Below are 11,640 nucleotides of genomic sequence, written 5' to 3'. Positions count from 1 at the left end.
TCTAATAAGGACAAAGTGCAAGGAGCTTGTCGGGGATGATGGTTTTTTGTTCCGCTTCTAATGAAAGAGTAACTGAGACACATGAGCTAAGACGAAGGCTAAGAGGTTGTTACGCTGAGCTGCTGTCCTCTCCTGTCCCAACCCCGACCATCTGACTAGAGCCCTTGTCCTGCATGACTTTGTAAATCTTGAACATGAAGAATTGTTCATCTAACGCGCCGCCCCCTCTCTTTCTCTTTTTTCTTCCAGTTGTCCCTTGGGGATGAACAGTGTGAAGTGACGCGGAATGGCTATGAGTCCAAGGAGCTGGTGTACTTGGTTCAAATCTACTGCCAGGTAAGAGAGGAACCCCCCCCTGTCCTTCTCAATCGATGATGCAGCGATACATAACTTCAGATACATATGTAACCTCCCACAAGCATGCATACACTTATATAAGCATTGCATACGAGCTCCCACACAGGTTCCATTTCTTCTCCAAGCACACACACACCCAGACATGAGTAAAAACCTATTCATGCACCGAACCTTTCTCTAAAAACTTGTCGAAAGCAATTGCCGTCCCTCAAATGATGGTTCAATAAAACCTGTTCTGATACACGGTGCACTCCTCCCTTTGAGCAGAGTGTTGGCTCAAATTCAGACATTTCTGAAACCTCCTTACTTGTTATTTCAAAACTCCAAGTTATGTGGGAACCGTGAAGTGAGAGGAACTATGCACAAATGTCAGAATGGGTGAGCGACTCTTAAAAGGAAAGCGAAATAGAATACGTCTTCACCGTCATTGACAGTGCACATTACTGAAGCCCTGACTTTTACACACATGCATGTGCTTACACATATTTTAGGTTGGATGCTCTGCTGCAATTTGTAGGGTTTAAATGCCTAAATGCTTAAATGGAACTGGGATGGCTATTTAGTATTGTGGTCATCTCTTTCCAGTTCTCCAGAGGATAGGTCATAGTGTTTCCCTGTCAGATGTTTTCATGTGGCATTGTTGAAACTTTAATTCACTCCTTTTGGCAGTCACTGATGGCAGCGTCCACCAAGCACCAGCTTCTCCCACTGCTGCTCAGCGTTAGTGCGGTTAAAGGCCTTGTGGAACAAAGTGATGCAGAGTGTTCTCTTTGTCTGGCACTGCCGTTTTCCATGGTCTTCATTTCCAGCTAGCTGTGAATTCCTTGCTTAATTTAATTGTGCAGGTCTTTGTCAAAATGCACTTCATCAAAGTTGGAAAAAGTTGGCTTAGTCATCTTCAAAATTAGTATTTGAGATGATTTTGTAGTAAAATAAAGGTCAAATTATCTTTGTTTACATCACATTACGTTTTGCAAGAAACTTAGTTGATCCCAAAATTGGGCATAGCCTTGGGGGAGAACACACACATGCACACCAGCCGCCCAGAAGTTTTACCCCGGCCTCCTTCAATGACATCTTTGATTCTGGTTTCATGCATTTTCCTCCACAGATCATATTCCGTTTGCATGACCTTGGCAATCCCATAGAAGTATGCGCCTCTGTACTTGGAAATTCCAACTCCTTCAAGCCGTCGGAAAAGAGCTAAATGTATACCAGTTCCATTTACAAAAAAAAAAAAAAAAAAAAAAAAAAAACTGGCAAAGAGTTGGCCTTGAGCCCCACACTTAGAACAGAGCATAAAACAGAGAAAGTAGCACAGCATAGTGAGATTGGTTCAGTTCCACAGACCCAGAAAAGGGGGGGGGAATGGTAACTGGAAGCACCGTCTGAAAGTGGGACAGGAAAGCATAAAGAGTTCCCCGAGCCCACAGAGCCCTCCCAGCGGTGTCTCTCCCAGCCAGCACTTTAAAACAGCACTAGAATCAGTGGGCTGAGTGGCGCACTGCAGTCCCAGTCGCACAAGCCCTGGCCCCAGTACAGACGGATCTTTCTAGGCCAAATCAAAGCAAAAGACTTTTTTACCACCACTAGTTTCTCTCAGTCTGGGTTTTTTTGAGGTTTGGAAGCCTTTCTTACTAGATGAAAAAGAAACAACAAATCCATGGAAGAACTGGAAGATGATTTTTTCCCCCTTTTTTTTGTAAGCCAAGTTGCATTTAATGTGGCGGATCGAGGGCAAAATTCTCTTGGTTTGCACTTGCACTGTTGGCATTTAATCACCACATTTTACTAGGAAGGGCTGAGTAAGCCATTGAAGTTCTTTGATATTGGGAATGTCTTCATAAACAAAGTGTACCAGTCCATGGGAGCCTTGAGTCTTTTTTTTTTTTTTTAGGGACAATGCCATTATATTTGAGGGATAAAAAGAAGAGAAAGTCTTTGGAGACAAAAACAGATTAGACAATACAAGGGAAAGAAGGAAAAATAGAAGAGAGAGCAGTGTGGGTTGATAAAGGTTGTAGTGGACTTGTCTTTGTGAATACACAGAGGCCGGTGGCTTTTTAATGTTATCTGCAAAGTTGAACTGCTGGCAACAAAATTGTTGGTGTCAGTGTTTGACCTTGATTTGTAGTCCAGATTTTGCTACAGCTCAAGCAGCATGCTGTGGTTTGTTCAAGAAGTATGTACTAAGATGGCAGCAGATAAATTTAGATGGTAAAACCACAAATGGGGTGGAGTAAGGGTCACTCTAGTAGATGCTCCATTATCAGAAACAAAAAATATGTACCAATCTTTATGAATACAAATTTTTTGTTACACACAGTGTCCATGGCCAATGAATTCTGGCTATGCGACAGTTTAACTTGTTTTATTTTCTGTGATTAGAAGACATGATTGGGTTTTTATTTTCTGTGATTAGAAAACATGATTGGTTTGTTGATACACACTTGGCAAGATTTTGCCATTCCAGTTCCATATTCAAAGAATTTGGCATAATTAAAATGTGTAATTTCCTAATCAAAGATGGGCAAGTATTGGAATATCTCAAGTCTTGCTGTTTGTGGTGACATATTTGTTTATGTCTGTCTCTGCCCAAAGATGGCTGACAAGATGGCTCACTCTTGGGTCTTTTTCCAAAGAGCTTTTAATAGTTGGACGAAGTCTTGGCCTTGGGAGGCAGTTGCCTCTTAGGCGCACAGAGGGCACATTATGGCGACTTGTTTTGCATTAGGCACCATCAGCGTGCCTCCAACCTGCAGATAAATTTGAAGTTGGGAGTGTCTTGAAATTCCTACTGGGTGGGGAGTTTATGTTCCAAAACAGTACAGGCTGGACAGTTTTGAAGCCAGAAATCTCAGCACCTGGCCAAGTAATTATTCAGACCTTGGCATTGATCACCAACCCTATCAACCCCTGCAGATATATTATGGTCATGTTGTGCTTTGGTGCAGTAAAAATCATACTTATTGTCCCTTTAAATCACTGTTTATGTACAGGTGCGTGGTTGTTATCATATTAAGATTTCCACCTCTCCCATATTTCCACTATTTCCACTGGACTTGTCTCTCTCTTTCTGATCCAGATCAAAACCATTGGGAACCATTCTCCCCTACTAAACCACACCTAAACCAGTGACAATCATTTAGTTAGGTTACATTTCATACATTCCCAACAAACAAGGAGTGCGTAATGTACAAATTTACATCTTAACCATGTCCAGGCAAACACGCAGTGCTATAAACAAAGTATAAGAGTAGTTAGTTTTCACCATGACCTTCCAGAATGTTGTATGTGTTGTCGCTCCCATTTACAAGGTGTCATTAGAATATTGTGGGTGCAGAATTCTTTGTTTTCATCTTCAGACAACAGGAAATATTGCCAACATCAGCTGGCATGAAGAACAATAACACCTTGCCCAATACTAATCAATTCTTGAAAGACTTTCAGTTTTTTACATGACTATGTTCCACATTCAGGAATCCTATTTATCCGCTTCAACCCAGCTGATGGAACCACACCTTTTGCACATTTTATTTTTTGCGACATTTCAAAAGTTCACTGAAAATTCACTTTACAGTTGAAGGCAGTAAAGTGCTGACAGCTCATACATGAAGCCCCTGTTAAGTCCTTGGTCTTTTGAGCTGTTTTCTTGCTGAATTCACCCATATATTTGTCGTCTTTCCGCAGGGCCGAAGCTGGATTGTGAAGCGCAGTTATGAGGATTTCCGTGTCCTGGACAAGCACCTGCACCTCTGCATCTATGACCGACGCTTCTCGCAGCTGCCCGAGCTGCCTCGATTCGACAGTCTGACAGATCAGTCAGAGGTAAGATCCCCATGCAATGCATACACACAGACAGAGACACGTATTTTGACAAGAGAATAAATCATTCCGAGTTGGCAACAAAATAATTTAAGGTCCAATATGGAGCTTTTACAGATTTAGATCCCATTTTCTTGTGTTCAGATTTCTCACAGTGCTTTGTTTCCATTCTCACTGAGCCAATCGACACTTGATCAGCTCCCACATGAAGTTATTGATAGCATTAGCTGCTTATACACTTTTGAAGTGCAAGGCGACAAGATAACTGTAAATAATTGTGTATTGCAAGAGCAGTGTGTGCAAGAATTTCATTCTTTTTTTTTGTTCAGTCTTTTTATTTTATTTTTTTCCAAGTGGTATACAAATGACAAGACAATTTTACAATATATTCACCGTCCCCTCCCTCAGTGATTCTCCAACAGAGCCCCACCCCTATTGCACAATTGCTTCATCTTTAGTCAATATTAGTTAAGCAAAACCAGACTAGCAATTCAATTTACAATATATACTAGATTTACACCGAGAGAATATGTCAAGACATATATACTCAGGCAAAAATAAATAAAATAAAATCATAAAATAAAAAATAAAAAAATATATACAGTACTGTGCAAAAGTCTTAGGCATATGTCAAAGATATCCATAAAGCAAAGATGCTTTCAAAACTAATGAAATGAAAAGTTTCTGAATATCAAAAATTTACAATAAACAGCAGTCTACTGGCACACTAATGCAGAAAACATTTTAGAAAAGATTAATTATTAATAGTTGAAATCTTAGAAGTGTCTATCTTCTCTATGCAGGTCAGTATAGGTTGCCATATGTCATAAAATCTAAGGGAATATCCCCTTGTAGACCAACAATTTTTTTCTAATGTTAGATGATACATAAGATCTTTAATCCAGTGGCTAAAAGTTGGAGAAAAAATATCCTTCCATTTTAATAGTATTAATCTTCTAGCCAGAAGAGTTGCAAAAGCTATCATTATTTTAGCATGTCTCCTGATTGGAATATCAGATGGAACTACTCCAAATATTGCAACAACGGCAGAGGGCTCTATGGTTATCTCTAAAGCCTCTGAAAGAAAATTGAATATTGAAAGCTAGAAATCGAACAACTTTTGGCATTGCCAAAAGATGTGTGAGAGAGTAGCTGTTGCTTGTTTACATCAGTCACATATGGGGATCAATATTTGGTGTAAATTATTACTATCTTGAATTGAATAACTGTGTGTCTCAAGAAAATTGAAGAGGAATGTATTCTGTTCAAAGTATGCAAGAACTTCATTCTATAATTATACAAGCTTTGGCGTTTATTCCTACCCACCTGTACTAAGATGATTGGATGTGTGTGTATCTGTCATCTGTTATACATGGCTTTAGGTTTGGGAATGTACTGCTACTACTTTACTTGTTATGTGGGAGATACAGCCCACCTGTGAATACTGAACCGGAGTAAACCTTTATGGTCAGGTTGAGCTGACTATAAAAGCTCAGGTGCTCCAGTGGAATGCATAGGAATAAAACCAAACTGGTAAAACCGGTTTATCACCGAGTTGTGGGGGCAGTTTCAGAATAATGGTTTTACAAGGCTGCCCGGAGCAGACAATTGTAGCTTTCAGTCACTCCCCAAAAGCTGTGTTTATAGGATTAATTGTTCCAGAGAAAATCTGCCAGGATCCCACCAGTGTTGTTATATAGCATGAGGCTGTATTTGAAACCTAAAGTCCATCAGGTCATAGTGTTAACAAGTGATTTAACACCAGGTTAACACACAAAAATGATCTCAGCCACAAGAGCTGGATTTGGCATGCTACGTCTTCTTCCCACTCATGGTTTAGGGTCAGCATTAGCTCAAACATATGGATTGTCTCAGTGAGTGCTTGAAACTAGAAAATTAAGTCATATACAGTCATAGTCATAAAGGTCATTCAACAAATGCCTATTAAAAATTGCTAGCAGTGCTTTATGGGAATAGGAAGAGTCTTTGACCAATTAAATTGCTTGGCTGAAAATACCCGTCATATCATGTAAGGTTGATATTCAGCGGTTTAGCATTGGATGAATCAGGTCTAAATGGATTGACTCTCTAACTGGTCTGTGCCTTTTGTTCCCTGCTAGTCAGTTTCCCAGATGTTATTGGCTTATCTCTCTCGGCTCTCAGCCATTGCTGACAACCAGATCAACTGTGGGCCTGCCCTCACATGGATGGAGGTAAGGCTGTTCTGTCCTCTTATCCTACAGGAATGCACTGACATATTGACAAAAAACTCTTCAATCAGTTTACCCTTGTGCGCCGATCCTTATGCTGTACACCGATAAGTGGATCTGAGAGCTTATTTGCCAAGAAGTTGATGTATTGCTCTAACTTAGTCAGGTTTCTGTCTTTCAATGGGTATATTCTACTCTTTGAATGGTCATACAGTGAAAGTTCAATTCATTCACTACTGTACAGTGTAAAACAAGAAAGGTGCTGCAGTCTTTTTTTCCAGTCATTTCATAGCCAATGGCTGCCACTGTTGATATGACATGTACGAGGTTTTTGTGTGTGTGTGTGTGTGTGCGTGTGCCAGGTTGACAATAAGGGGAATCATCTGTTGGTCCATGAGGAGTCGTCCATCAACGTGCCAGCCATTGCTGCCGCCCACGTCATCAAGCGCTACATTGCCCAGGCAGCCGACGAGCTGTCCTTTGAGGTGACAACCATCAACACACACTCACACTCACACTCACACTCTCTCTCTCTCTCTCTCACTCTCTCTCTCTCTCTCTCTCTCTCTCTCTCTCTCTCTCTCGAAAGAGTATTGCATTAAAATTCAACATCCACGTTTTCCATTAAAATTCCTTAACAGATACTTCCTCATGCGTTATCCCTTGCTACATTAAGATTTCATAACATTGAATTTGAGAGATGGTGAGAAAGATGGGGATAGAAAAAGAATTGCAGGAGCAATAAAGCTGTCATTTCCAATGAAAATGTTCACTGTGAGCTAACTCAGCAGCTGAATGGATCAGTGTTTAGACATGTTCGGCTGAGGGTAGGAAGTATTTTCGCTTGGAAGATTTCTCAAGTGATGAAGCACTTCAAGGATCTTTATTGAAAATCTGCTTTTGCAAGTGGGAACCATGCTGTACAATGCCTAAAGTTGTAGCGATCACTGATTTCCTCTATTCAGAAGAGGAAAATGGACAGTTGAACACATCTTTACCTTCCTCCTCTCTCTTTCCTCTCTTTATTCCTCCCTGCAGGTTGGCGACATCGTGTCGGTGATTGACATGCCCCCCAAAGAAGACACCACATGGTGGAGGGGCAAGCATGGCTTTCAGGTGGGTGGCTCAGAAAATAGCACACAGCCTGGGGGCTAAAACACACACACACACACATTTTTTTTTCTCTTTCTCTGTCTCTCACTCCCTTGCTATAAAACTGTTTTAACTAGAATTAAACTAGATTTCTGCTTAAAAAATTGTTCAGACAAGGACAGAATATTGTCGTATAAAGCAAATTAAAAATACTCTCAGTTCTATCAAAGACGAAGCAAGATACAAAGCCTCTTGTTAGCCAAACCGGTTGAGCAGATTGTAGGGGTGTGTGTTGCCCCCTATTAACTTGGAACTGATTCATATACATACATGGTCTTTGATATAATCCAGTACAGAATACATTGAAACATATGCTATTCATTAATCTTGTTACATTTCACCAGTTTTAACTCACCACATCCTGTAGTCTAATTTAACATTTTAATTGCTTGTGTTATCCCTTGTTTTCCCTTGAACTGGAGTGTAAAAATGTTAAATCAAATTATTATAACCCATTGTTTATGTGATTATAAAGCATCTCAGAAGCTATGATAAAGCAAGATATTAAATTACGAGCCTATTTTACATGTGTAATGTTCAAATGGTTGTCAAGGATGACAGTGAAAGTACAGTAATAGTGTCATAACAGATCAACAGAGTTGTATCTCTAAATGTGTTCCTGTTTGTGTGTGTAGCCTAGAGCCAGCCACATAATTAGAACATTGGTGTGAAGCAAAAGGGGAAATAATTACCACTCCATGTTTAAATTCCATGAAGTCTGATCAAATCATGTCAATATTGTCCCTCATTCAAACAACTTGCATTTTGAATCTGAGAGCGAACGCTCGTCTCTGGAGATTCCATTAGTTCCAATCAATAGCTTTTTGAGTGCAGCAACAAAGCCTGGTTTTGTGCCTCGAGCCTGGCTGAACCTCCTCTGACCTCTGCAGCGGCCCTGGTGGGTTCTGGCCGCCGCGGGTTCACGGCCAACAGGCTACCCTCACTCCATATTGCCCTCTCCTCTTGTGTGTTTTGGCTCTCTGCCCACAGGGAGAAGTCCTCCCATTCAGGCCCGCTGGCAGGGCGGCAGTCAGCAGTGATGCTCAGGCATTTAATGATCAGTTCCATTATGTTATAGAGAGACGGCTGGCCTACTCTGGATTAAGAGAGCTGCTCTTTCTGAATGCATTTTATGAATGGGCTATTTTCCATTGATACATGTTGACTGTGCGCTCTTATATTGCCTGCAGCCAGGAAACCCAACTGTTGGATACATCAAATCTCCTCTTTTGAGATTCACACCCAAGGCAGATTTAAGCTCCCACCCAAGGCAAGCACTGGTGAACTGATCACGACCAGCAAATGCTGGAGTGCAGTGACTCACAAACGCAGCTGTGGTGCCGGCTCTCTCCATTAGGGGGCAGTCAGTGAGTCTGTCAGTGCTGCCAGAGGTGGTGTGTGTTAGTGCCAGTTGCCATAGGGCAGCATCTGACTGTCTGCTGCAGAGTGGAGGAGCTACACACACTGCATGCCAGTCAGCTGCCAGTGAAATGGGGATGGAGGAGGAGAATGAGGAAAGAGAAAACCAGAAGGAGAGAGGGAAGCAGAAAATAGTGATAGATGTGAGCATGTTTGAATGTTGGGAAACCTTCTGCTGTGGAGCTTTTGGTTTCACAGTATGGTTTCACCTTTCATACTGTATGTGCGTTCTCCGTTTAGTTGTGAGGCCACTTGACCAAAGACATCAGCTCCCCCGTCAGTCAATTTTACCATAAGATGAAAAGGATGTTAATTTAGACAGAAAAGGGCATGATATGCTTTGACATACTTTCAGTGACAAACTTGTGATTGCTATTCATTAGCGATCATGAATATTTCAAGAGATGAAATGCCTCTGATAAAATGACACAAACTCACATATAAACCTCCTGATCTGAATCTGAAGAGCCAAGCCCTAAATGCCACCTCTTTCACGGGGCTTACAGTACCAAAGTCATGTGACCTCCTTGCCAAGGTGACAACTTTTGTCACAAAGTGCACCACTTTGGGTGGGGCACATGTCTTTTCCCTGGGTATGTCCATATACAATAGCTTCTATTCTGGAGACAAGAGCCTTCCAGAGCCAGTCATAATATGCAGAATCCCTGATATGTGGATTTTAGCACCGCCACAGCTCACAAAGAGGGAATGAAGTGTGCGGATAACATGTAGCCGTTCCAATCTTCGCTTTTATTATCTAAAGGTGATTGTCGTTCCTCCCACCCCCACCCCCTCCCTCCTATTCTCTATCCAGGTTGGCTTCTTTCCCAGCGAGTGTGTGGAGCTCATAAATGATAAAGTGCCGCAGTCCGTGACCAACTCTGTGCCAAAACCAGGTATTGTGCCTCCTCTTAAACCACTTACAAGAAGTGTGTTGGAAGAACGTTATCACCGACGGTAGTTAATGTCTGACTGATATGCGTGTATTCTCAGGAAGAGGTTAGGTCTGTGATGGATGATGTGGCTAGGTGTGTGTGTGTGTGTGTGTGTGTGTGTATGTTTGTATCATAATGACTAAGTGCCAGTGAATATTGTTGCCAGTCTGAGAGTCTTGTTGCATCAGGGAAGTGCTTTTGTATAATGGCAACAAGAGCTTTATATCGCATCACATCTCTAGTATAATGAGAATATTCATCCTTCCACCGTTAATCAAGCTGATTTTGAATGAGTGAAATGCAATATATATACAGTATATATTCTAATATATATTCTTGTGATTATGTCCAAGAGCCCCAGGTGAAGGTCACAAACCTACGCCTATAATCAAATGTACAGTTATCATGGTGGTATAAAGACTGCCCACTGGGAATTCAACTTATAAGCAAGTTACAGTGAAAGGAAACCTGTAATTCCAAGACATAATCTACTTAAATAGCCAGCTAATCATGTTGTAATAACTCAGCAAAATGCTAATCCACAGCAAATAAGTATGCTGATGTATTGCCAATTAAAGCAAACAGATAAGCCCTTTAGCACACTGCTGAGAGTGTCAAAGGCAAATGTAGCCAAACGACGACACAAGTATAGCACAAACCCTCCTCCAATCAGAAAGTACGCTTCCGACATTCAGCAGCTGCAGTACAAACTGGAGCTGTACTTGAACTTTGCCCCTCACCTCCTCACACCTTGAATCACGTCCTGCTGCAGCCAGCCAAAACAGCAGCTTGCGTCACGCCTAGAATGACTAATCCCTTTTGATCAGTATGAATCCACATCACATCTTCCAAATCCAAAGACTGATTCCACCAATATGACTCACTGTCACAACCATCCGGCTGGCTTTTGGGGTGGGCGAGCGGAGCCGGATCCCGACCATGGAAAAGCCTCGGGGAATCCAGGAACTGGAGAAGTGATGACGCAGCGAAAAATAAAAAATCATCCCCACAAGATCCACAATTATGGGGGGGATGATATCATTATAGTCACAGGGTTTCAGATGCTGCTGGACGTCCATGTTATCTGATGTACCATTGGAGTTTCAGCCCAGAGAGTGTCAGCCTATTAGACTGAGACTGTGATCAGAACTGCATCTTGCGGTGTAGAGTTAACTGTTGCAGTGCACGCAAAGCACACTCCTCGGTCCAAGGCTTGACTTAATCTGCTTGCCCGCTCCCCGGCTTTTAGGCGATGTTTCAATGCTTGTTTCTGTTGTTCTTTGCCATGTTATGTTGACTCAACCATTTGCATGTCTGATTATTTGTTAGTCATGATTTTGTATTTGTTTTATTCCAGGGTATCTGCAGGTGCTTAAAAGGTCCTTACAGAGTATTAAAATGTCTTAAACACAGTGATTAGAGGTCTTATTGTTTGATTCATGAGAGGTTTCTTTGTCCCCCCTCTATATTATTTACACAGAACAGAGTTAGTAGTAGAACATGCAGTATTTTTTGTTTGTGTATTTGCTTTATGAAATACAATTAGACTTAATGTCCCATAACAATTAATTTCCTGGTGCCTTTTGTCTTAAAATCCCCAGTTTTATAACTTTAATTAGCTATATTAATATTAGCTGTGGCTTTCTGAAACCTGCAGGTACCCTGTATTCAGTAACATTAACATGGCCCAAATCTGTAGATCCAGGATCCAGTACTGTACCCTCAATCATTTTCAGAGGCAG

At 41.4% G+C, this 11,640-nt stretch overlaps 1 protein-coding gene across 1 annotated transcript in view; it reads left to right on the top strand.

Annotated features, from left to right (window-relative positions):
- The first annotated feature begins 250 nt into the window (after nt 1–250).
- The window catches only part of arhgap32b (Rho GTPase activating protein 32b), a 38,451-nt gene continuing 27,061 nt past the window's right edge, over nt 251–11,640 (top strand). Inside the window, exons 1-6 of the mRNA XM_071543089.1 lie at nt 251–336; nt 4,048–4,185; nt 6,303–6,395; nt 6,755–6,877; nt 7,431–7,508; nt 9,778–9,859. Coding sequence (XP_071399190.1) covers nt 6,315–6,395; nt 6,755–6,877; nt 7,431–7,508; nt 9,778–9,859 — 364 coding nt within the window. The 5' untranslated portion in view covers nt 251–336; nt 4,048–4,185; nt 6,303–6,314. The remainder of the gene's footprint in view (nt 337–4,047; nt 4,186–6,302; nt 6,396–6,754; nt 6,878–7,430; nt 7,509–9,777; nt 9,860–11,640) is intronic.

The sequence above is a fragment of the Centroberyx affinis genome, unplaced genomic scaffold (genome assembly GCF_046629955.1).
Source record: "Centroberyx affinis isolate AG114_WGS23_722 - 3 ecotype Tasmania unplaced genomic scaffold, CSIRO-AGI_Caff_v1 ptg004219l_1, whole genome shotgun sequence".
NCBI classification, from domain to species: Eukaryota; Metazoa; Chordata; class Actinopteri; order Beryciformes; family Berycidae; genus Centroberyx; species Centroberyx affinis.
The sequence above is the reverse complement of the archived record's forward strand: the minus strand, read 5'-3'. Positions and strand labels throughout refer to the sequence as shown.